The sequence below is a fragment of the Aedes albopictus genome, chromosome 2 (genome assembly GCF_035046485.1).
Source record: "Aedes albopictus strain Foshan chromosome 2, AalbF5, whole genome shotgun sequence".
NCBI lineage: Eukaryota > Metazoa > Arthropoda > Insecta > Diptera > Culicidae > Aedes > Aedes albopictus.
Window position 1 is genome coordinate 189334625 of NC_085137.1, and position 27436 is coordinate 189362060.

Sequence of the window (27436 nt, forward strand, 5' to 3'; positions counted from 1 at the left end):
AGGAATTAAATGGAAATCTTTTCGATGCATGATGCATGCATGAATGAAATTATGTTATGTATTTTTAGTAATAATCAAAAATTTTACCAAATAAACATACTCGTTTTAAAAAAAACTGTAATAGGTATACGCCTACGGAAAATGTTAATGTGATTGCTATTTTTGGGCATGTCATCAATCATTAATTCAACCAGAACTATAATAGAACATGGTCCCTATTTATACATGTGTATTTCACCTTCGCCTTCCAACGAACGAACAAACGTCATCCACCCGTTATTTAAGTACCAACCCACGTAAGCAAAACCAATGCAGCAATGTTGCAACGTCACTGTACCACGTGCAGCCCACCTTCAGAAATTGCCCGGTCCTTGCAATTCCGTTCCGTAGTTGCCACATCGGGGAAAATCCCGAGGGGCTTTCAACATTTGATGCGTTTCGCCCACCTGTAGAACCAGTCCCATTCCGGTGCCGAGATGCCACTCAAAGTGGCAGTGTACCAACCAGAATCCTGCGGGAGGGAAACATGTGGGTAATTCGTTTCGAAAAGAGCAGAATTTAATGAAATATGTTCTAGAGTTACAGCTACTGTTCGTCAAAAGTGAGAATTCTCATCCGCACTTACCCGCGTTATTTGCCCGGAAGCGCACCTTCACGTAGCCCTCGTTCGGGATCGATATCGTGTCCTTGTAGGGTGGATTGTGACTGTTCGGCCTTCGAATGAATTCCCGTTCCTGAAGGAACTTTAGCCGCCGGGTTTTGGTCGCTTCGACGGGCAGCTTGCCCATGTCTGTGATGATGAATCGATGCCCGTGCAGGTGGAAGGGATGGTAGAAGTCTTGCTTTTCTGCAAATTAGTAACAATAAAGATTAATGAGAGCATGTTACAAACGTATGTGAAGCAAAGGCATACGTTTTTAAATTAAAAAAAAAGTTCAGCTAACAATTTACGCAATTCTGGGGGGATTTGAACCCATGACTTCCTAATTCGCTAGACATGGTGCGTTAACCAACTACGCCACCGAACAGGTCACAAGTACAATCGGTACCCTTAGAGCGCATATTTTCACCCACGTTACACCTATGTACGCTGGCTTTTATCCATTTGAGTTAGTTTTTAGTGTGACGATTGAAAAACAATTGCTAAACAAAAAATACTGGACAAATTTAGTGACAGAGTCAGGGTGAACTGGAGTAACCTTTTGAAGAATTTCTGGCGGTGTTTCTTCCAAAATTTCTGTATTACTATATAAAGTGGCCTGGTTCCAGCCAGAATTGTAATGAATGAGTTATTCTTTGAAGTTATTGATTATGTAATGATTGAAATGGATGCACCACTTACCAAATGCAGTATCATAAAGGACGAACTCGACGAGATCGTTGTACCGGACTTGAAGCCGATGGGTACAATAACATGTGTGTGATTGGTCACATCCTGCCGGTAGATGAGTATTGTTGCAAAATTGTGTATTTTCATCGACGATCAGCTCTGGTTGTACAAGCAGTGGAAAACTGGGAGATATGAAGCTTATGTTGTTTGCCACTCCAATCGTGTTGAACTTATTTCGCACGGCTGGAAAAATTAATGGTTAGTATTGAGAGACTTATAAAAGTGATGAAAAGTAAGGATCTAGGTAAGGATACTTACTAGCAAATTTAGTATAAGGTGGCTTGAACAGCATGCTATTGTCAGCTTCAATTACTTTGAACCCCAAAAACAACCGCACATCGGGCTTAGATTCTATAAGCTCTCGATCTCGATGAACTTCGTGCGATTCCAGATCTGCTGCACAAGCGAAGTCATCCCCCTCCGTATAGCATTCCGTCATGTGGTGGTTCAGTGTGCGACCAAGCGGATACGGGCTGTCGTACAAAGGTGGTGCCTGCTCCGGGAACATCAGTTTCTCGGTGGAAACGCTCGAGTCGGCATAGGATAGGATGGCAAAGCCTTCCACACGTTGAATGTTGCAGAAGCCGATGCCACGGACGCGGATCCAGTAGTTGCCTGTAGAGAATAGTTAATGTTGTAAATTTGCGTAACTATAAAAATTTAATTTAAAATTCCGATTCAAAATGTTCTCCGTAGATGGCATTAATGCAAATTGAAACTAGATAAAGTTCAAAGCTTTACGCCGATCAAAAGTTTTGGGTCACCCCTCAAGAACATGTCATATTTTTAGGCCAATATTTCCGCTATTTACGTCAGATTAAAAAAAAACTATTTAGATCTCATTTAAAAGATAATAAGTCAAAAAAACTTTTAAGCTGCAAAACGGTGAGTCGATAAGGAGAGCGTTCAACATAGCTCTGGTCCTCACAAGTTCCTACCTCATGCTTCCACGGGTCAAGCGATGACAAAGACCGCCAGCTTGTGTGCTTAGCTGGTAGTGCAGCCTGGGCACTGTTGTCCTTCTGACTTCAGCTAGATTGAGGATGGGCAAATCTGGCTGAGACATCGATTTTTGTGAATCGATTGGAATCGGATCAGCAGAATCGATTCACTGATTTAATCGAATGCTTTGAATCGATGTTTTCACATCGATTCGATATTATAAAATAATATAAAACTATAAATGATTAGTTTGCTGCATGTAGTTCAAGTTCATGGTTGAGATTGCACATCGAACATTTCGCGACACTGATTTGAAAATTGATGTGGATAAAACGTTGATACAGTGCATTCTGAAAAAAAATGAAATTTGATGTTGTTGAATCAAATCTTTAAAGAGACTCTTCCAGTATTCTGAAAGGAGCTCCTCTAGACTTATGTGAGAGATTTCTTCAGAATGCTGAGAATCATTACACCAGAGTCCTGAGTATCATTAGCTAGAAAAGAAAGCAAGACTTTTCCGGTATCTTGGTAGGAATTCTATCTGAACTATGGATTTTCCTAGAATCCTGAGAAAGATTACTCTATATCTATGAGACGAATTGTCTCAGAATCCCGAGAGGAATTCTCCCAGAATCCTGTGACAGCTTGCCACAGAATCCTAAGAGAAGCTTTCCCATGGAATGCTACCAAAATGTTCCAGAATCTCAAGAAGGATTATCCCAGAATGCTAAAATGAATTCTCGCAGAGCCCTGTTAGGAAATCCAAGAGCGGTTCTTTCACATTCTTGAGATAAATTCATTTAGAATACTAAGAGAGATTCTCACAAAAGATTTTCAGAATTCTATGCTGGATTTTTCAAGAAATATGACCCAGAATTCTGAAAAGGATAGCTAATAACCCTAAGAAAGATTACTCCAGAATCATGAGAAAGGTTCCCTCAAAATGTTGGACGAGATTGCCAAAGGAACCTGAGACATACTCTCTCAGAAATCCGAAAGATAGGATTCCCTGAGAAGAATTCCTCTAGAATCCTTTTAAGTATTTTCCCAGAATTCCCCTAATAACCTTGGTGGAATCCTTTAGAATGGTGAGAATAATTCTGCCAGAATCCCGAAAGGTATGCCCCAGAATTCTACGAGTGATTCCCCTAGAATCCTGAGGGGGATCATAAGAGAGGTTCTTTCAGATTCTTAAGAGAATTTCATCTAGAAAACTAAGAAGGATTTTTTCGAAAATCTGATTAGGTTTCTCCCTGAAAGGGATTTCGAAAACTTCTAGAATGGATTACCCCGGCATCCTAAGAAGGATTCTCTGGAATTCTGAGAAAAATCTAAGAAAATTCTGAGAAAATTCTTTGGAAAATTACCGCAGATTCCTGAAAGACATTGCCCAGAATAATTCAAAGGACTTCATTAAAATCCTGAAACGAATTGTCCCAGATATCTGAGAGTGATTCCTGCAGAATACTTCAAATTGTTACACAAGAATCTAAAGAGAATCTTATTACCTTATTAGGGATTTTCCATGATTACTAAGAGGAACTCTCCCAGCAATCTGGAAGGGATTTATGGGAGCAACTGCTCCAGAATACAGAAAATAGGATTCTACTGGGATTCTCGTAGAATGCTGACTGCTGAGAAGGACTTCTTCCGAATTCTAAGAGGATACACAAAATCTATTCGAAGGATTTCCCAAAATCCGAATTTATCTAGAAAATTCTGCCCAGAATCTCGTAAGAGTTTCATCAATAATTAATAATTCTGGAATAAAGTGCCTTGAATCTTGAAAAATATAGCCCCAGAATCCCAAGGATTTTCTCAGAATCATGAGACAAATTCCCCAGAATCTGGAGCCGAATTTTCAGAGAATCTTGGGAAGAGTACCCGCAGAATACATAGTCATATTCCCCCAGAATCGTAAAAGAATCTAACGCAGAATCCTAGGAAAGATACCACTAGAATCCTAAGAAATACTTTTCCAGAACTCTTAGAGGAATTTCACCACAATTCTGAGAATTCTGAGTATGATTCTCCAAGAAGTCTAAGAGAAGTTCCTGAGAATACTGAGAAAAATTTTGCTCAGAATTCTGAGCGGGATCCTAAGTGAGGATCCTCCAGAATCCTTAAAGAAATCAACCCACATTATCCAGAAATTTCTTAGAATCCCTTGGTAGGGAACCCTGGTAGGAAATACCCCAACATCGTGAAATTAATTCTCTTAGAATCAAGAATACTGACAGGAATTTTCATACAATATTGCTGGGAAAAATTCTTCCAACAGTTTTAATGGGACTCTTCCATAACTAAGAGGATTCCTCTAAAACTTTGTGAGAGATTCCTTCAAAATGCTGAAAATGATCACACCAGCATCCTGAGAGACCTTATCCCAGAAAAGAGAGCAAGAATAATCCAATAGGAATTCACCTAAAATTCTATTCTACAATCCTGGGAGAAATTTTTGAGATGGATTCTCTCAGAATGTTAAGAGGAATTCTTCCAGTATCCTGAGGGATTTCTTCGGATTCCCGAAATAAATTCTCCCTAATTCCTGTGACGGATTGCCTCAAAATCCTGAGAGAAGTTTTTCCTTGGGATTCTCGCAGAATGCTTAGACGGATATCCCCAGAACTCCCTGGCGAAATCTTCCAGAATCCTGAGAGCGATTCTCCTAGAATCCTGAGAGAAATTCTCCTGCAGTGACGAAAGGCATCCCATTAGTGTCCTGAAAGAGATTGCTCCAGAACCCTGAGAGGGATCTTCCACATTATTAAGAGAAAATCATCTAAAATCCTGAGAAGGATTCTAAAAAAAAAATGTTCGGAATACAGAGATGGACTGGTCAAGAATCCTAAGAAGGAAGCGCTAGAACCCTGAAAGGGACTCTAGACCATAAGCAGGACTCCTCCAGAATCCTGAGTAAGATTCACTTAGACTTCTGGGAGGAATTTCCCAAGAAACCTGAGATATACAGGTATGCATCGATCTAGTTAACCCTAGATTATATAGACCCTCGATTATATGTACATTTTTAATGGGTAATTTTACAGTGCATTCGGAAAAAAGTTGATATTTTTAAATCGAATGTAAAGGCTGCATCACGCCCAGCTTGATCAAAGGTGGTAGCCCCATCAGCGTGGTCGTCCCAATTTTGGTTGGGACGTTAAACAGAACTGGCACGATGGCCCTCCGGCGAGACAGGAGTGTTGGCGTAGGCCCAATAAGCCACCCGTAAAAATCCCCATTGCGAATAACATAGGAGAAAATACGACTCGATACAATCGGCAAAGACCCACGCCACGAAATAAGGACTACGATTGGAAACTTGGAACATGGAATTGCAAGTCACTTGGTTTCGCAGGATGTGACAGGATAATTTACGACGAACTACATCCCCGCAACTTCGACATCGTGGCGTTGCAGGAACTTTGTTGGACTGGACAGAAAGTGTGTAAAAGCGGGCATCGAGCGGCTACCTTCTACCAAAGCTGTGGCACCACCAATGAACTGGGAACAGGATTTATAGTGTTGGGCAAGATGCGACAACGTGTGACCGGGTGACAGCCGATCAACGCAAGGATGTGCATGTTAAGAGTTAGGGGCCGTTTCTTCAACTACAGCATCATCAAGCGTTCTACGCGCAGTTAGAGCAAACATACGATGGTTGCTCGCCGCGTGACGTGAAAATCGTTGTCGGCGACATGAACGCGCAGGTATCGAATGATAACGGCCAGCGATGCGTAAACTTTGAAGCCTCCCGTGGTATGGTTGTTCGAAGCACCTTTTTCCCCCGCAAAGATATCCACAAAGCCACCTGGAGATCATCAAACAGAAAACCAAATCGACCACGTTCTTGTCGACGGTAAATTCTTCTCGGATATATTTAACCAACGTCCGCACATACCGCAGTGCGAATATAGACTCGGATCACAACTTAGCCGTTGTATGCATGCGCTCAAAACTTTTGACAGTTATTATCACGCGTCGGAGACGAACGCCGCGGCTAAACATCGAGCAGTTGCGTAACGTAGAAGTGGCTCAAGACTACGCGCAGCAGTTAGCAATGGTCCTACCAACGGAAGAGCAGCTTGGCGCAGCTACACTTGAAGATGGCTGGAGGGACATCCGATCCGCTATAGGTAGTACCTCGGCTACAGCACTAGGCTTCGCGACTCCGAATGACAGAAACGACCGATACGACGGAGAATGTGAACAGTTGAAAAAGGAGAAGAATGCAGCATGAGCGACAATGCTGCAGCACCGTACAAGATCGAATGAGGCACGTTATAGACAGGCACGGAACAAGCAGAACTCAGTCTTCCGGAGGAAGAAGCGCCAGCAGGAAGCACGAGATCGCGAAGCGATGGAAGAGCTGTACTATTAGCACCTCCATGGCGGCGTTGGAAGCACCGAAGGTGGCGCGGTAACGGATCTAGGAGTACGTGCGCAAGACAAAACATTTCCAGCCCCTAACCTCCAAGAGATTGAGGAGGAGGTTGCCTACCTTGATACCTTGTTGGCTACAAAGTAACTTTATTCCACGGCCGAGCGTAGATCTTCTTCAACCGCGTGTACCCAGCGAGTTCGCGGCCGCCCACGAAGTCACCTACCTCAACCGGGTTCTCTGCTGAATATTGTTTTCGCTATTCTTTCTTCCGACATTCGCACTACGTGTCACTGAAGTCTGTCGTATTTTATACGTTTCACAATATTCGCATCTTCGTACACTTGATACAACTCGTGATTCATGCGTCTGCGCCACACTCCTTTTTCTTGTTTTACACTGAGAATTGTCCGCAGCACTTTGCGCTCAAAAACTCCAAAAGCTTTTCGGTCTACTTCCTTTAACACCACTAGGCCTGCTTCTGTCTGTACCCGCTATCATGTACTTTGTCTTGGTACTGTCTCTTCAGAGGAGCATAAGCTGAGATAAATATCGTCCGCAAAACCAAGGAGCATGTGCGACCGTGTGATTATACAGCCATTCCTCTGCACGCCTGACCTCCTAATCGCTCATTCGAGTGCAATGTTGAACGATAAATTTGAAAGAGCACCCCCCTACTTCATTCCATCCAAGGTCACAAACGACGTAGACACTTCGTCCGCGATCCGAATACTTGATTTTGATCCATCCAGCGTTGCGCGTATCAGCCTAATTAGTTTCGCCGGAAAACCATGTTCTGACATTATCTGCCAAAGCTCATTTCTTTTCACTGAATCGTACGCTGCTTTAAGATTAATGAACAGATGTTGAGTCTGCAAGTTATATTTCCGAAATTTATCTAGGATCATCCGCAGGATAAACATTTGATCCGTCGTTGATCGGCCCTCACGAAAACCAGCCTGGTATTCGCCGACGAAGGACTCCGCAAGAGGTTGCAGTCTGTTGAACAGGACACGCGACAGTATCTTACACGCCGAATTTAAAAGGGTAATCCCTCTGTAATTGGCACACTCCAGTCTGTGCCCTTTCTTGTAGATTGGGCATATGAGGCATCCAACCAGCTGGTGGGCAATTCTTCATCCTCCCAAATCTTTATAATAATCTGGTGGATTGATTGCTGCTCGCTCCCGTGCTTAAGAAGTTCGACCGGGAACTCGTCTTTTCCAGCAGCCTTGCTGTTTTTTAGCTCCTTAAGGGCCTTTTTAACCTCATCCAGTGTTGATGACTCCACTGCATGATCCTCATCCATTATGTTAATCCTGTTCCTGGGTGCTCCTTCGCTGCTACCATTCAACAAATCTTCTAAGTGCTCCTTTCACCTGGCTGCCTCCATTGTTTTGCCTGTTAGTGAATTTTCTTCCCTGTCATTGCTCATGGCGGGCACTGGCGCAGTCTTGTGCCGCGCGCCATTGACAGTTGCATAAAACCTCCGCATATCGTTCCTGTCCATACTTTCCTGCGCTTCAGCAATAACACTCTCTTCATGCTGCCGTTTTTTTCTGCGGTAGATTCGTTTCTCTTCTACTCCTACCACCCTGTACCGCTGCCTGTTCTGCCGGGTACAGGTCACTAGCATTCGACTTCTGGCGGCATTCTTTTCGTTCGTCTCTCGTTAGCAGTCCTCGTCAAACACGGGTGTCGCCTTGTGTGTTTTCCGATATTCTTACGTACGATGAAGGTACTGCTGATTGTCATCCCTCAAGCAGCAGTGCATGTCACAAGGCGCAGACCATTATCGTTGGTAACAGAATGAAGGCTTTTCGATCCAATGACAGGCCGAATGAAACTTTCTCTGCGCATTTGCATCTCCGATGACTATTTTGACATCTTGTTTTGGGCACTCTCCGTAGGCCTTATCAAGGCTCTCATAGAACCCATTCTTCATGTCATCGTGTTTGTCGTTCGTTGGCGCATAGATGCCGATCAGGCTGTAGTTGAAGAATTCCCAGACAACCAGTAATCGTATAAGATGTTGCAGAAGATGATAAAGTGGAGGCCATATGCGTACATGCCTCCATCTAGGCGCATGTAAAATGTACGCATATTGCCTCCATTTTAACATCTTATGCTACATCTTATACGATCACTGGTTGACTGGGTATGCTCTTCATCCTCAACACACAGATTCGATCGCTAATCGGCTTCCACCGAATAACTCACTTCATCTGCTTCCCGATCACTATGAAGCCAACTCCGCTTTCTGCCTTATCGCCGCCGCTGTAGTAGATGTGGTACTTGAATGAAGTGTTGGCGATGGGATCCACCGCTTGGAATTAGCGTTCTCCAGTTTTGGGCCAACGTACCAGCAGCCACATTAACGCCGACATTCTGCAATTCACGAGCCAGGAGCCCAACACGTGCGGGTTCAATCAAAGTTCTCACGTTCCAAGATCCGACTTTCCAATCGTTGTGCTTTATTATTCGTTCCCGGGTCTGTTGCCGTTGAATCAATCCGTTTACTCTACTATTGATTTTCTGGATGCTTGAAGGTTTTCAGAAGGCTACCTTACCGGGGCCACGCTGCCTACATTGCGTTGAACAGACGCTGTTTGAGCCGCACCTCCTTGGTGAACAGACGCTCGGGACGTACTTCCTTAATCTAGCTGAAGTCAGAAGGACAACAGCTCCCAGACTACACTAGCAGCTAAGCACACAACTCTTAGCTGGCAGTCTTTGTCATCGTTTGACCCGTGGAAGCGTGAAATAGGAACTTGTGCAAGAGAATTCGTGGGGCAATATCAGGATGGATATATAGATGAACGCCCTACAACGGATATGATGTTCGCCATCCGGCAGAAATGCCGCAAATACAACGTGGCCACACATCACTTGTCCATCTATTTCAAATCGGCATATGATACATATGCGATCGAGAACAGCTACGGCAGATTATGCACGAATACGGATTCCCGGATAAACTGATACGATTGATCAAGGCGACGATAGATTGAGTGATGTGCGTAGTTCGAGTATCAGGGACACTCTCGAGTCCCTTCGAATCTCGCAGAGGGTTACGGCAAGGTGATGGTCTATCGTTCTTGCTATTCAACATTGCGTTAGAGGGTGTAATAAGGAGAGCGGGGATAAACACGAGTGGAACGATATTCACGAAGTCCGTTCAGCTGCTTGGTTTCACTGATAATATTGATGTTATAGCTAGAAAATTTGAGACGATGGCGTAAACGTACATCCGACTAAAGAGTGAAGCCAGGCGAATCGGATTAGTCATTAATGTGTCGAAGACAAAGTACATGATGGCAAAGGGCTCCAGGGAGGATTCACCGCGCCCGCCACTCCAAATTTCTATCAACGGTGATAAAATCGAGGCGGTTGAACAATTCGTGTTCTTGGGTTTACTGTCGACAACGACACCAACAGAGAAATACAGATACGCATTGTGGCTGGAAATCGAACTAACTTTGAACTCTACGATCGAACAAAGTTCACCGTTACACGAAGTTTACTATCTACAAAACGCTGATTAGACCGGTAGTCCTTTATGGGCACGAAGCATGGACCCTACGTGCAGAGGACCAACGCGCCCTTGGAGTTTTCGAACGGAAGGTGTTGCGTACCATCTACGGTGAAGTGCAGATGGATGACGGGACTTGGAGACGGCGAATGAACCACAAGCTGCATCAGCTGCTGAGAGAACCAATCATCGTCCACACCGCGAAAACCGGGTGTCATCAGTATGTCGGATAGCAACCCGACAAAAATGACAAATTGGCTGACTATCGAAGCCGACCGGTACAAGAAGACGTGGTGCGCAGCAAGCTGCGTACCAAGTGGAGGACGATCTGCGGATCCTTCGCAGGGTGCGGAGCTGGAAACACACAGCCATGGACCAAGTGGAATGGAAACGGCTACTATGTGCAGCAAAGGCCACTCAGGCCTTAGTCTGACCGGTAAGGCAAGTAAGCCTACACAGGAACCTTATCGGGTTCGTCCTCATCTGACAACGCTGCATCGGACATTGCTGATAACGGAGAGTTTTAGGCAGTGGTCGGAATCAAAGTCGATAATGTCGGAGAGAAGTGCCGTCCATCAATCAGAATCTGCTCGATTTCGGAGTTTTTTTTTAATGACGTTGCTACGAATTGTAATATTCTTGGACACGGCGATGTCATAGTCCGTTTCTGTTTGTCAGTTGATCGATTGACATGAATCCATGAGCAAAGTACCGTTGTATGTATTTTACTGTGTCTGACGATGAGCTTTCGTTTGATATTTGCAATAAAAAATATTTGGATGACAGTTCGTTCAATAGGAGGCAATCAGTGAAGTACTAGATTGAAAGTAGTGAGCTGGATTTTTGTATGGCGAGATGATCAATTCTCCATTTCTGCAATGAAATGGTGCAAACAGCGTGGGTTATATGATTTATTGACTAATTTGATGCTGTTTGAGCAAAAGTTTGGATAACTGTGTTGTTGAAGTTGCAGGAAAAAGTAATACAACAACACAGTTATTCAAACTTTTGCTCAAATAGCATCAAATTAGCCAATAAATCATATAACCTACGCTGTTTGCACCATTTCATTGCAGAAATGGAGAATTGATCATCTCACCATACAAAAATCCAGCTCACTACTTTCAATCTAGTACTTCACTGATTGCCTCCTATTCAGCAATGATGGATTTCACCACAAGTGCTGAAGGCAATTCACGTGAAATGACCCATTCCCGAGGAGTACACACTCACCTGGTGGTTGATTTGCCGTCAGTACGAAATCGTACCGCTCGCCGGAAATCGATATAAGCGTGTCGACCGCGTGGGGTTTCACAGCACCTCCGTCCGTGGAAATTATCGTCTTTTGATGTTTTTCGATCTGGAAAAAAGGCGAACAAATGAATCACAAAATTTGCATGTTTGAATGGCATGTGTTCAACCGGAATGAGATGAGAAGTACCTGCAGCTGGAAGGGGCAATACTGACTGCCACCGCTAATTAGGCGGAACCGATAGCGTTTGCCGTGTTCTACCCGGAATACCGTCAATGGAACGTAATCAACTTTGTCACCCGTTGCTTCCTAAAAAAACGGGTAATTAATTTCTGATCCCAGTTGTGGTTTACATAATATGATACTGCACGGTGGTCCAGTTCACTAATCACGGTAGTTTTCAGTAATCTTCGAAATTAGTGTGCACGCGCTTGTCATTCGTTTATAATACCAACGCTTCTGTCTTCCATTTTAAAGTTAAAACCTTGACTTTTAGTTATGGAGAAATTCAGCCAGATGCTGGTTCATCCCCGAAAACCAAGTAGAAATAATTGATGAATTGATAAACATCATGACGCCAAGTAGAAAACATTATTCACATAATTTGGCTAACTAAATCCACCGTGCAATTAATTGACTTACATTAGAATACCTGCCACGACCGTTAATCAGAATGGAGTCCACCTTCATCTGCGTGCTCTGCTGACCGGGAACCCACCGTTCGACCGAATCCAACGTCCAATCCGACAGCAGCATCACATGCTCCGACAGGTCATAATCGTACAAATCCGCATTGACATCCAGCGGGTTTCTCACCACGGCCACCCCAAGGTGACCATTGGCCATGTGGTAGCCCGAGTGCGAGTGGTACCACTGCGTCCCCGGATCATCCGCTCGGAACGAGTACCGAAAGCTGGTACCGGGTGCTATTGGACACTGCGTTAACATCGGGACTCCATCCATCCAGGGTGACTCCACCTGGTGAAAGCCATGCCAGTGGATTGTATTCGACATGCCTTCCATTTCGTTGGAAACATCAACCACGATGGTATCACCTCGACAGACCACTATCGGAGGACCGGGCATCTTCCGGTTGATAGCAACCATAGCGCGCTCCATTCCACTGGCGGTGATGCATTGCGAGTGGAAGCAGTGGGCGCGGTTCCCTCGGAGGCAATCCCAGCACGCACTGAAAGCGGGGGCTTCGTTGAATGTACGTTAGCTGTTTTTTCTTATGAACTTTTAGATTAAGAGTCGTTGAATTTTCAGATGTCAGATAATGCAAGCTTATTCAATTACAAAAACTAACAGTTTATTCGAAACTTCTGACGAAAGTTTTCGGAAAAAAAATCTCAACATATCAAAAATGTCAGTTTTACAATTTTCATTTCCTAAAACACGAAATCTATGGCATGGAATTAACCTACTTGAGAGCACCATTGTGGGAAATTCATAATTCATATTTTCAACACATAATAAAGACAGTTCAATTTATTAAAACGAACAATTTGTTTGTGCATTATCTGTTTATTTCTTTTTTATTCATTATCAATGTTTCAATTTTTCAATAATTATTCTATAATGTACAAAATATATTCAAAATAACAACCTATTTATTTCTAGATAACTTTTCACATTCTGTTTTTCGGTTGTACAGAAAGCGTTGATCCTACCTCATCGTCACCGACGTTTCGGTCCATGGATCGGACCTTTTTCAGGGTCTATTTTATTGAAATAACATTTTGAGTTTTATACATAGTTAAAAAATATTGGAACCTTACAAATTACTAACTCTAATCAACTTTGGTCTAAAAATGAATATCTTATTTCGGTGTTTCAGTTTCAAGAGGACTACAGTATAGCCGAGGCGGTAAACGCACGGGTATTCAGCATGACCATGCTGAGGGTGACGGGTTCGATTCCCGGTCGGTCCAGGATCTTTTCGTAAAGGAAATTTCCTTGACTTCCTAGGGCATAGAGTATCTTCGTGCCTGCCACACGATATACACATGCAAAATGCTCATTGGCAGAGGAAGCTCTCAGTTAATAACTGTGGAAGTGGTCATAGAACACTAAGCTGAGAAGCAGGCTTTGTCCCAGTTAGGACGTTACGCCAAGAAGAAGAAGAAGAAGAAGGACTACAGTACGTGTGCGGCACGGTGAAGGCTGGGTATGCTGCGCAATTCAGGTCCCATTGTGATCCACTAGCCTCTGCCCAGCAACTCCTATCCCTACCTCCTCGTGGTACCGGCCGGAAACTATGAGCAACCTTAAGGGAGATCGGGTAACCAACCCCGGTGGGAACTTTGGTCATAGACTATCAGGGAAAGAGGGGTTTGTTTCGGCAAAACTTGAGCGTCTGTTCTCCAGGAGGAGCGGCTCACAACAGCGTCTGATCCCCATGTTAGGGGCGGCTGATCTACGTCCGAGTGCCAGGGAAGGACTCTAAGCTCAACTGTGCACTATGGTCCTCCGGAAAGTAGGGGGTTGGTGTCAGGCCCTACGAGCCAGCCGTAAAAAAAACCATTGTAACGGAAAATCAGCAACAGAATAATACGAACCGAGATCAACGGCAACGACCCCAGCGAACAAAAAGGACTTGCGATTAGAAACTCGGTACATGGAACTGCCGATCTCTCAACTTCATTGGGAACACCCGCATTCTCGCCGAACTACTGAAGGACCGCGGATTTGGCATCGTAGCGCTCCAGGAGGTGTGTTGGACAGGATCCATGGTGCGAACGTTTAGAGGTAATCATACCATCTACCAGAGCTGCGGCCACACACGCGATCTGGGAACAGCTTTCATCGTGATGGGTGATAAGCAGAGGAGCGTGATCGGTTAGTGGCCGATCGACGAAAGAATGTGCAGGTTGAGGATCAATGGCCGATTCATCAACTTCAGCATAATACACGTGCACAGCCCACAATCCAGAAGTAGGGGAACAGAGCCCAAAATGCCAAGATGGGGTAAAATGGCCCAACTCATAAAATCATTCCTGAATGGGACTAGATCATTAGTATTGGTGAATGGTGTCAAGATACGTTTGCATCGAACATTCTTCTAGAAGCTAGGCCACGAAACCCACGAAAAATCTTTTGATTTCCCAATGAAAACTGGCAACTCCCGGTTTTTCGTGCTTGCAATTAAGGTTTTCTGGTGATTTTATTACCAGCCAAATGTTTCCAACGAGATTGAGGCACGTATGGAGACGCATGGTTGTTGATGTCCACGCTTTTCATGTTAGGGGTCATTCAAATATTACGACCATCGTTTTGCGGGGAGGGGGGTAACACTCCATTTATTGAGTATACGAAAAAGCGGGACAGAGGGGGGAAAAGGAGTCGGAAATGCCCGAAAACAGATGGACGTAATTTTTGAATGTTTTCATGAAGTGGCATCTTACCCCACGGCAGATGGTCGTTTTGCACCACTTCCGTTTTACGAATCAGTTTTTCAAGTCGCTAAAAATCTATGAAAATACAATAACTTAGTGAATATTTTTGCTGAAGTATCGAGCAAATATTGTCTAGTTGCTGTTACCACTTTGAAAGCCTAACAAATGAGACTAATTATCATTGAAAACGATGAAAGTTTGAAAAATGGCATTTTACCCCACTTGACCCTACTGATGATGACAAGGACGCATTTTACGCGCCACTCGAACGCGAGTACGATCGCTGCCCAAGCCACGACGTCATGATCATCATAGGAGATTTGAACGCTCAGGTAGGCCAGGAGGAGGAATTCAGACCGACGATTGGTAAGTTCAGCGCCCACCAGCAAACGAACGAAAACGGCCTACGACTCATTGATTTCGCCGCCTCCAAAAATATGGCCATACGTAGCACCTTTTTGCAACACAGCCTCCCTTATCGTTACACCTAGAGATCACCACAGCAGACGGAATCTCAAATCGACCACGTTCTGATTGACAGACGGCACTTCTCCGACATTATCGACGTCAGGACCTATCGTGACGCCAACATCGACTCCGACCACTATCTGGTGATGGTCAAGCTGCGCCCAAAACTCTCCGTCATCAACAATGTACGGTACCGGCGACCGCCACGGTACAACCTAGCGACTGAACCAACCGGATGTCACCTCAGCAAACGCGCAGAATCTCGAGGCCGCGTTGCCAGACGAGGGTGAGCTCGATGAGGCCCCTCTAGAAGACTGCTGGAGTACCGTGAAAGCAGCCATCAACGACGCAGCTGAGAGCACCATAGCGACGCATCGGGTACGTGAAACGGAATCGACGGAACGAATGGTTCGACGAAGAGTGCAGAACGGTTTTGGAGGAGAAGAACGCGGCGAGGGCGGTAATGCTGCAGCAAGGGACTCGACAGAACGTGGAACGTTATAAACAGAAGCGGAAACAGCAGACCCGCCTCTTTCGGGAGAAAAAGCGCCGTCTGGAAGAAGCGGAGTGTGAAGAAATGGAACTGTTGTGCCGTTCCCAAGAAACACGGAAGTTCTATCAGAAGCTCAACGCATCCCGCAACGGCTTCGTGCCGCGAGCCGAAATATGCAGGGATAAAGACGTGAGGTGATCGAAAGGTGGAAGCAGCACTTCGATCAGCACCTGAACGGCAGCTCACGGTAACGGAGGAAACGACGACGCCAGTGCAGCGGAGGACGGAAATGAACCAACTCCTACGCTGACGGAAGTTAAGGATGCCATTCACCAGCTCAAAACCAACAAAGCAGCTGGTAAGGATGGTATCGCAGCTGAACTCATCAAGATGGGCCCAGAAAAGTTGGCCACCTGTCTGCATCGGCTGATAGTCAGGATCTGGGAAACCGAACAGCTACCGGAGGAGTGGAAGGAAGGGGTAATCTGCCCCATTCACAAGAAAGGCGACCATTTGGAATGTGAGAACTTCAGGGCGATCACTATTTTGAATGCTGCCTACAAAGTGCTATCCCAGATCATCTTCCGTCGTCTGTCACCTAAAACGAATGAGTTCGTGGGAAGTTATCAGGCTGGCTTCATCGACGGCCGGTCGACACCGGCCAGATCTTCACCGTACGGCAAATCCTCCAGAAATGCCGAAATGCCGAATCGACTTCAAAGCGGCATACGACAGTATCGACCGCGCAGAGCTATGGAGAATCATGGACGAAAACGGCTTTCCTGGGAAGCTGACTAGACTGATTAAAGCAACGATGGACGGTGTGCAAAACTGCATAAGGGTTTCGGGTGAACTATCCAGTTCATTCGAATCTCGCCGGGGACTGCAACAAGGTGATGGACTCTCATGCCTACTCTTCAACATCGCTCTGGAAGGTGTGATGCGACGAGCCGGGCTGAACATCCGGGGAACGATTTTCACAAAATCCGAACAATTTGTGTGCTTTGCGGACGACATGAACATTATTGCCAGAACATTTGGAACGCTGTACACCCGCCTGAAACGCGAAGCAGTAAAAGTCGGACTGGTGGTGAATGCCTCAAAAACAAAGTACATGCTGGTAGGCGGAACCGAACACGACCGGATCCGTCTGGGTAGTGATGTTACGATAGACGGGGATACTTTCGAGGTGGTAGAAGAATTCGTCTATCTCGGTTCCTTGCTAACGGCTGACAATAACGTGAGCCGTGAAATACGAAGGCGCATCATTAGTGGAAGTCGTGCCTACTATGGGCTCCAGAAGAAACTACGGTCAAAAAAGATTCACCCACGCACCAAATGCACCATGTACAAAACGCTAATAAGACCGGTGGTCCTCCACAGGCACGAGACATGGGCCATGCTCGAGGAAGATCTGCAAGCACTCGGAGTTTTTGAGCGACGCGTGCTAAGGACGATCTTCAGCGGTGTGGATGAACCACGAGCTCGCTGCACTTTACGGCGAACCCAGTATCCAGAAGGTGACCAAAGCCGGAAGGATACGGTGGGCAGGGCATGTTGCAAGAATGCCGGACAACAACCCTGCAAAGCTGGTGTTTGCAAGTGATCCGGTTGGCACAAGAAGGCGTGGAGCGCAGAGAGCACGATGGGCGGACCAGGTGGAGCGTGACCTGGCGAGCATTGGGCGCGACCGAGGATGGAGAGCGGCAGTCACAAACCGAGTATTGTGGCGTACTATTGTTGATTATGTCTTGTGTTAATGATGTTGAACAAATAAATGTATGTATTACAGTACGTGTGCACCGCAGCACATTACACCGGCGGCAGCGTATATAATAATTTAAGGCAGCGGCGGCGGCGACGCCGTACACCCTATTCGTCGGTGGCTTCGGCGTAATTAGCGTGAATTTTTTAATTTCTATTTTGTAAATTTCTACCGATAGTTTTTTTTAATCCAATTCAAGTACCAGCTAGTAGTGTATGGACCAACCATTCTATTATTCTGACACGGGAAAATTTCTAGAAGACCATGTGCTGCCTTCGTCCGGCAGCTCAAAATTCATTGTTTAATGAAAATAGAATCTATCTCTAGGAGTTGCTTAGAGATTCCTATTGAAATTTTGCTAATCATTTCTCAAAGCATTCTGAGATCATTTCAGGAATCGTTTTCATAATTTCTGCAAGAATTTCTCCAAGAATACTTTCAGGAATTCCTTATGATTTTTTTTCAGGATTATTTTTGGAATTTTCCCATGAATTCATCTAGAAATTTTCCTGAAATTCTTCAGGATATTCCTCCGTTTTCAACCCACCATTCCTTAATTAAACAATTCCTGCAGAAATGCAAATCTTTCAAAAGTTACCCCAATGTTTTTTTTTTCAGTAATTCCTCAAAAGATGTTTGCAGGAAATTTTGCAGAGGTTCCTCCGAGTATTCATCCCCAATCATTCTTCAAGTTTTTCTTTTGCAGGAATGCTTTCTGACACTTTTATAGGGCACTGCACTGTTTTGATTTTGTATGGGATTTTGACGTTTCGTGGCCTTGTTGTTTGCAAAATTTCTCTAAGAGTAAAAGAGAAGGGGAGAATTTCATGTAGTGCCCTATAGAAGCTCTTTTAGATAATCTCCGGATAGGGTGGGGCTAATTTCAAAAAATCTCTCCGGGATATGATTTCCCATGTGGAAAGTATCTACTAGTCGAAATATGTGATTTGTACAAAAATGAGCGATTTCGATTGATATTTAGGGGTGGCGCAAAGAATTTAAGTGAAATTTTTGCTAGAACAAACCTTCAAAAAACATTTCAAAATTAATTTTTAAACATAACATTTCTAGACTAAATCGGTGATTCTAGAACCCAATTGGACAAAATTTGTGCTCAAAATTGCGATATCCCCGCTGGTTTCTGAGATTCCAGAAGGGTTTGGTAGATCTTGAACCGTAACGCAACACATAAAGGCGATCTACCAACGTTACGGGCTCCGTTAAAGATCGAGCATATTTTAAACCCCCTCAACCATTTATCCATCAGCACGGGTCGCCTGACACATTGCACAGTGGGCAAAATCGACCCAAAAAACGGATCTTTTATCGTCGCTGGTTTCGGTACGTGAAGTTGACCGTTTCTGACGTAAAAAATATGAGAAAACGATTGGTGCTAAATTCATTTACCGCACGGCACGGGAAGTGGTCCATTTTGCCCCATTTTGCTCTTCTTTCATACAATAATAGAATCAAAATGTACTTTCAAACAACAAGCACAACTGTAGATCGTTGAAAATAGCTGCATATATAATTAGTGGTTCATAGCAATCATAAAAATACAATAAAGATCCTTTCAAGTGCTTATTTTGCTCCATATGCCCTAACAACGGCCGGAAATTCAAACTTTTACCAAATTATGGATAGATTTTTAATGTTACTGATTTGAAGTTGATTTTTTTGGCATAAACCAAAAGCGATAAATCTATTATCACCAGAATCATCTTCGGGAGTTGTCCAATTTGCCCCATTTTGCCCTATTTTCATATAAGGAGATTTAAAATGTATTTATAAGAAACAGATACTACTAAGGAACGTTAACATTAGTTTTAGGTGCAATTGGCAGCTAACAATAATTATGTGCGTATATGAAAGATCTTTTCCCTATTTTACCCTACATGCCCCAAAACTTGCTGAATAATACCATATTTTGTATGGGTTTGCAATGTCACTGATTGCAAAACATAAATGAGATCATTTTTGATATATACGAATGCGGTTTATCGATTAATACTAAAATCATTCTCGGAATGGTACAAACAGCTGTCCATTTTACCCCAATTCGCCATGCTTTTTTTATGTAATGAATTATAAGCTAATATACAGGGTGTTAGGTTCCCGAGTGCAAACTTTTTAAAGGGTGATAGAGGACCATAAATGGAGAAAAAAATTGTTCTACGCATATGATCAAATCTCAATCGTTACGTAGTTATTGAACTTCCCATGTTTATGACTCTTATTGCCTTAACTGGCAATAACTTGGAAATAGTCAAACTTATCGAAGTTTTTTTACCCCTATTCGAAAGATTATTGAATTTTCTAACAAATGGCATCTTTGAATCGATTGGTTTGGTTAAATGACTAAGTTTTCTAGAGCAAAATAGCTAAAAATAGTGTATTTTTATTGGTTTTTGTCAATTATCTTTGAAACATGCGTAATAAATTAAAATTCTTTCTTTGGCAAAGTTGTGGCCCCTGTTACACTCTACAATTCGTTCTTTGACACTAAACTTCTATCTCTTATCGTTTTGTTGCAATTTCGATTTGACCATCGCATTTCAGATCATAAATTTGCAACTATCATGGAAAGCACTTTTTTGCGCATTGTGCCGCACATTTAAATCAAAATTGCAAGAAAACGATAAGAGTTAGAAGTTTGGCGTCAAAGAACGAATTGTAGAGTGGAACAGGGGCCACAACTTTGCCAAAGAAAGAATTTTTATTTATTACGCAGGTTTCAAAGATAATTGACAACAACCAATAAAAATACACTATTTTTAGACATTTTGCTCTAGAAAACTTAGTTATTTAACTAAACCAATCGATTCAAAGATGCCATTTGTTAGAAAATTCAATAATCTTTCGAATAAGGGTAAAAAAACTTCGATATGTTTGACCATTTACAAGTTATTGACAGTTAAGGCAATAAGAGTCATAAACATGGGAAGTGCAATAACTACGTAACGGTTGAGATTTGACCATATGCGTAGAACAATTTTTTTCTCCATTTATGGTCCTCTATCACCCTTTAAAAAGTTTGCACTCGGGAACCTAACACCCTGTATAAATTCATTAAATTAATAAATTAGTTTCCCTCATTTTCATTGGTGCTGAAACCAACGTAAACGAAAATACAGTCATATATACGACTTTTTCTATAATTTTAGCTTCTCTTGGGGAATTAGGGTATAATAAGTATTTTATAAAATGTGCCAAATATAAACAAAACTGATTAAATAGGCCGTCTTAAAGTACCAATATGTATATATTAAAGATGCTACATTTAATCAATTCTGAGCATATTTGCCACATATTAAGATTAAGATTAATGCTTATTTTGCCCTCAGTTTCCCACCAAAAGCAAGAATTGGAAAAAAAAGTTATATATAGCGCATTTAGTTTACCACTGGACTATCGCACTAGTTTTCATGAGTGCGAAAACGCTAATTAAAGTTCGCGATTGCATCAAATCAACTCGGTGTCTTCAGAGCACTTGTTCTCCATAGATTGAAGAAATAGTGCGCCGAAGACATCAACCTGATTTGCAATCGCGCACTTTTATTTACGTTTTCGCACTTATAAAGTCGCAGTTCGCAGTCCAGCAGTGAACTAAATGCGGTATATTATAACTGTCCTTTTGATTACATTGGTTTCAGTACCAGAAGCGATGAATTCGGAACACAAGCAAACACGAGAAATCAATTTATTCATGAGACGACAAAAAATCAGGGCGAATCGGGGTAAAATGGACAGCTGTTTTTACCCTCTCGTGATTCTAAAGCTAATCGATAAACCGTATTTGTATGTATTAAAAATTACTACATGTTGCAACCATGATGTAGAGTGATGTTACAAAACAACACAAAAAAATGTTATCCAGCAGTTTTTGGGGCTTGTAGGGTAAAATAGGGAAAAGATCTTTCATATACGAGTATGATTACTGTTAGCTGCCAATTGCACCTAAAACTAATTTTAACGTTCCTTAGCAGTATCTGTTTCTTATAAATACGTTTTAAATCTCCTTTTTCTATGAAAATAGGGCAAAATGGGGCAAATTGGACAACTCCCGAAGATGATTCTGGTGATAATAGATTCAGTGCTTTTTGTTTATACCAAAAAAATCAACTTCAAATCAGTTACATTAAAAATCCATTCATAATTAGGTAAAAGTGTGAATTTCCAGCAGTTGTGGGGGCATATGGGGCAGAATAAGCATTTGAAAGGATCTTTATTATATTTTTATGATTGTTATGAATTTCTTATTATACCTGCAGCTATTTTCAACGATCTACAGTCGTGCTTGTTGTTTGAAAGTACATTTTGAATCTCTTCTTGTATAAAAAAGGGCAAAATGGACCACTTCCCGTGCCGTGCGGTGAATTAATTTAGCACCAATCGATTTCTCGTATTTTTTTACGTCAGAAACGGTCAACTTCATGTACTGAAACCAGCGGCGTTAAAAGATCCGTTTTTTGGGTCGATTTTTCCCACTGTGCATTGGATTGGGGTTCCCTGTTTAGTGGACTTTTGCCCCCGAAACAGGAGGTCCGTAGTGTTATTCTTAGCCAATTAAGACAACCGCTACCGACACTACACAGCTATCTAGGTTGATCGGGAAAAGAACTTAACATTGATGGTTGACTTCTAAACGAGCCCGTTCAGCCAAAAACCTGGGGTCTTAGACCTAACATGATTCACTGGATCTATCCAGCCTAAGATTACTTATGCTTCACTTGTTTGGTGGCCAAAAACAAATGAGGTAACCTCTGAAAAGAAGCTAAGTAGTCTTTAAGGTTTTTTTTTTCAGGAATGCTTTCTAACACTTTAATAGCAGCTCTTTTAGAGAATCTCCGGAACAATTCCTCTCAGATATTACTTCAGACCTTTCTTCAGGGATTGTGTCAGACTTTTTTTGACGGGAACCCTTAAGGAATCGCTTTAGAGATTCTATCAGAAATAACTTCCAGTTTATTTCTTGGTATTTCCAAGGCATCCCTACAAAAATTCAATTTCTTCAGAACTGTAGTAGTAATTTCGTCAAGTTTCTAGATTTATTTCTAATCTCTGCTGGGTTTCCTCCTAAAATTACTGTAGCGATTATTAAAAAAATGTTTCAGGGATTTTTGTCCACTTATTTCTTCCGACATTTTGCAAGACATTCTTTTAAGAACTCCTCCTGAAGTATCTCCATCAGTTCTTCCAGAGTTGGCTTCACAAAATCTTCCAAGAATCCCTTCAGAAATTTATTGATGGATTTATTCAAGAACTCCTCCAATACCTTTGTCAGCTAGATTCCCTGCAGAAATTATCGGATTCCTCCACAAGTTTTTACTAGGTTTCTCACAGAAATTTCTCATGAGTGACCATTGAACATCTCTTTAGATTTTTTTAGTCCCCCTCCAGGAATTTTTTCTTGAACTCCTCCGAAAGTTTCTCATCAAAATCTTCTTGCAATCTGAAGAGATTCCTCTAGGTATTCCCCAGGAGTTTCTTCAGAAACTCCTCCAAAAATTACTGCAGATGTTTTCTCATAAAGTTATTCTAGGATTTCTCCCAGAGTCATCTTAAGGAGTTCCTCCATGTATTTCCCAAAGACTTCTGCAAAAACTCCTCTGAATATTACTTCAAAGATTTTTTTTATGAATCTCTTCAGGAAAAAAAATCTTGGAATCTCCAGGAATTTCCCGTAATTTCTTAAGAAAAAATCCCCAAATTCTGAAGGAATCTCTGAAGATATTCCTGAAGAACCCACAGGAACAGTACGAAAAAGGAAACTTCTAGAATTTTATTCAGTAACCACTGACAAAATTTTCCAAGGGATTCCTGAAGGAGCTATTGGAAGAATTTTCGAATGAATCGCCGATTTTTTTTTAAAGTTCTAGTTTAATTTATGAAAAAATATTCCAAGGAAGAATCCTTTGCTAACGTTCACGAAAAATCCTCAAACTACTGAATGGGTTTCTAGAATTTTTCTGACGAATAAAATCACCAGAAAACCTTAATTTGCAAACACGAAAAACCGGAAGTTGTCAATGTTTATTGGGAATTCCAATGATTTCTTGACACCTTATCTTGACACCATTCACTTATATTAATGATCAAATCACATTCAGTGTATATTTTTTGAGCTAATCTAATTGTAAGATGGCAGCCCCACCACGGACTTTAAGCCAACAACCTACTGTTCTCGAAATCCAGAAATCGAAAATAAAAGATTACGAACTGATTCAACGGCAACGACTTTTAGCGCGAAACAACGGACAAGAACTGGAACTTAGCCATGTATAAACCCTAGCCCAGCATGGTAAACTGGCACAACTAGCTAATAAGGCATATTGTTTGAAACTTGAGATCCTAGGACTGAACAAAGATCATTGGCCGAACTTTTGTGAACACAAATTGGCATCTGGTCAAATTCTGCAATACTCAGGCCTACGAGGTGAACACTCTCCTCGCCTCCGTGGAGTTGCTTCTGTGCTCAGCGCTCACGCCCACGCTGCGCTCATGAAGTGGGAACCTATGATGGAGAGGGTAATTGTACTCAGATTCAGAACACGGGTTCGAAACCTTACCCTGATTCAATGTTACGCGCCAACCGATGCTATCGAATTGGCTTCTTTAGCGTTGTTAAGATAATTTCATATTCTGAATCTGCATGCAAAACTAAGCCGAAATCCAAATTTTCATGAATTTTGGTGCCCGGGAACCTATTTAAAAATCAGTTTGAAGTTTGTATGGGAACGATTTGTCGAAACACCCCTCGTCGCATTTTGTACTGGGCGGAGCTGTCAAGCAGTTGCCCAGCTGTCAAAAGGTGATTTCGAAACATCTCTTCAAAATTGATTTTAGGTACCAAAATAATGTTCTAAACATCTGAAAAAAATCATAGTGGTTCAGAAAAAGGTGCTCTTTCGTATAAAATCAAAAAATCAATACATTTTTCTTAATTTAAAAACCCAATTGCCAGACAAAGAACTTTTACAGTTAACTGATTTGTCGTGAATAAGATTCCAAAAGGTGATTTCAAGATCTTCATAGGCAACTTCAACGCGAAGGATGTTTCCGACAACTCGGACTATAGACAATATATGGGACGCCATGGTCTCGAAGAAATGAGCGAGAACGGTGAGCTGTTTGCAGAGTTTTGTGGCAACAATAACAAGGTGATTGGGCGATCGCTTTTTACCCATCCATTAGTGCACAAAGTGACATGGATTTCCTGTGATGGCATCACGGAAAATCAAACCGACCACATCTACATAAGCCAAAAATGTAGACGGAACATTCTTGATGTGAGGAATAAACGTATCGCCGACACTGCGCCCGAACGTCATCTCCGGCGAGATCCGGCTGCGCATTCTGAGGATCCATCGACAGGAGGAGAAAATCGGGCGCCGGTTCAACATCCGTCGACCGGAAGACGCTGCGGTGAAAATGTCCTTCGTCGAGGAGCTAGAGAACCGTGCTGTGGATATTCCAGCAGGTGGAAGCGTAGAAGACGAATAGAGCGCCATCAAGAACGCCATCATCGCCACCGGCGAGAATAATTTGTGTGACCTACGCACGCGAAGAAAGCAGTGGATCACAGATGCTACCTGGAGGAAGACAGAGGAGCGAAGGAACGCCATAGCCGCGCTAGAGAGAGCGAAAACACGAGGAGCCAAAGCCGTAGCCCGTCAGCGCTATTCGGCTCTCGAGAAGAAGTCGAAACGCTCATGTAGACGGGACAAAAGAGCGTGGGCGACGAAGGCTAGAAACCCGCAAACACCGGTGACATCCGTCTCCTCTACGATGTTTCACGTCGCCTTAGTGGGACTAAGATGAATGCTACGATGCCCGTGAGACACGTCTGAACAGTTACTGACCAACCCAGCTGACCAGTTGAAACGCTGGTTCGAGCACTTTGGAAACCTTTTTCAAGTGTCGGTCACGCCATCAACACCTCAGCGTGATCCGCCAAGGGTTCGACGCATTACCCGTGTCAACACCGAATCTCCATCAGATCAGGATGGAAACAGCTATCCGTAGCATGAAATCGAACAGGGCCCCAGGGGACGATCGCATATCAGCTGAGATGCTCAAAGCTGACCCCGCACCAAGATCCGAATTTTCAACTCGAACGTGAGATCTGTGCTGCTTTACGCCAATGAAACCTGGCGAAAGTGGAGGTGGGTCGACCACACTCTACGTACCTGCAGCCCGTCAAGGCGATGCGATGGCTGGCAATCGCCCAGGATGGAAATCTTTCAATTCGGCCCTCTGCACCACCGGGTGCCTAGGACTGAAAGAGAAGAATTCACATGAACAAAACTGTTATAAACCCGTTGGTCCTCAACGAACACCAAATTTGGGCCATGCTTGAGCAAAACCTGCAAGCACACGGAGTTTACGAGCGACGCATGCAAACAACTATAAACCGTATTCAGTGACCCAAACATGAAATTCTGGGGTTTCTTGCGTCGTAGCTGCTAGGTTACCGACTGACCTAAATATTTATGTCACAAAGCGTTCTGCCCTAGGTTCTACCTCTGATCAGAACGAAAATGACCAATCACGTAGGTGTTGAAGTGATACAGTTTTCCAACAGCAAAAACAAAATGCTCACACAATGTATACAAATATCAAGGCGTACTCTCCACAAGCGAAATGAATGCCACCTTATAAAGCCTGCAGCTTTCTATCCGGTATGATAGTTTTTTCGAAGATTTTTCTGCTTTTTACTCCTCTGCATGTTTTGGGATAACTGGCACGTTGGCCTTGTTCTACTTATCTTGTCTGGACAATGTCTGCACATATGCCGCTTTCCAATTATAAACATAATAGACAAAAACAAATCCTAGACTTTCTAATAATACACAAAAACAAACCTTGGAAGATACGGTCCGCTACAACCAAACAGTGATAATAGAATAAATTCCGTATGCTTGTAAATACACGTCCGTCAACAGTGTGTCGTTAGATTTTTTTTCGACAATCTGTCCCATGTGGGCACAGTCAACAAACTACCCACGACCTTTCTTATCACCATTTTTTTAATGTCTTCCTAAAAACCGTACTTACGATCCCATAGCAGAGTAATTTTCCAGCACCCAATGGAAGTAGCAAACCCTTGACGGTTCACCAACGGTACACTGACGGTCACATTCTTCACCCGGATATACTCGAGTCTCCTGGTCACGTTTCCTGGACGTAGCACTTGAGTTCTCCTTCAGGATGTTCCAGACTTCCTCTGCGAATAACGTACGGCTTTATGAATGCGTGCCAACTCAGTTGTACGCTTTAACACTTTCCAGTGCGCTTGCATACTCACTCGGCTCCGTTATCAGAGGGAATCCGTAGAATGAGTCAATCGGACTGCACCAATCGAGTGCGATTAGCAGGGTTGCAGCGATTTTCCACATGATTGACTCTCACACTGTGCATTGGCGGTATATGACGCAGCGCGCGCAACCGTCTGGAGCTGCTGAAGAAACACAAAACGCACAAGTGAAGCGCGAAGAAACGACTAAACAGAGCTAAGCAGCGGAATGCTTGGTCGATGGGAATTAATAACACACGTTGACCCCGCGACTGATAATCTGTTGCAAAATTTTGAACCGAAACCGGCATGCTTCTGGATGATTACAAATTTTACGTCTTCAACTTTGCCTTCATTCATTTATTTACTATAACGTCATATCATGACAAAACTGAATCAAAAATTTACCGTCAGACCACGCACCACCAGTGTGTAATTCGATGATACACTTCACCTTTTTTTATCTTTGACGGACCGAAAACAATTTCTACCATACGAGCAACGACTAACTAGACAATTT

At 43.0% G+C, this 27436-nt stretch overlaps 1 protein-coding gene across 1 annotated transcript; it reads right to left on the bottom strand.

The window, feature by feature from the left end:
• Positions 1 to 215: 215 nt before the first annotated feature.
• On the bottom strand, positions 216 to 27237 carry LOC109408101 (uncharacterized). The gene is made up of 9 exons (XM_029873544.2): positions 26929 to 27237; positions 26679 to 26847; positions 12140 to 12686; positions 11687 to 11806; positions 11479 to 11605; positions 1649 to 2005; positions 1343 to 1573; positions 626 to 847; positions 216 to 511 (listed from the first exon to the last, which is right to left on the bottom strand). Exons 1-9 carry the CDS (start codon positions 27017 to 27019, stop codon positions 354 to 356), a joined length of 2022 nt encoding a protein of 673 aa, XP_029729404.2. The 5' UTR covers positions 27020 to 27237; the 3' UTR covers positions 216 to 353.
• Between the last annotated feature and the right edge of the window lie 199 nt (positions 27238 to 27436).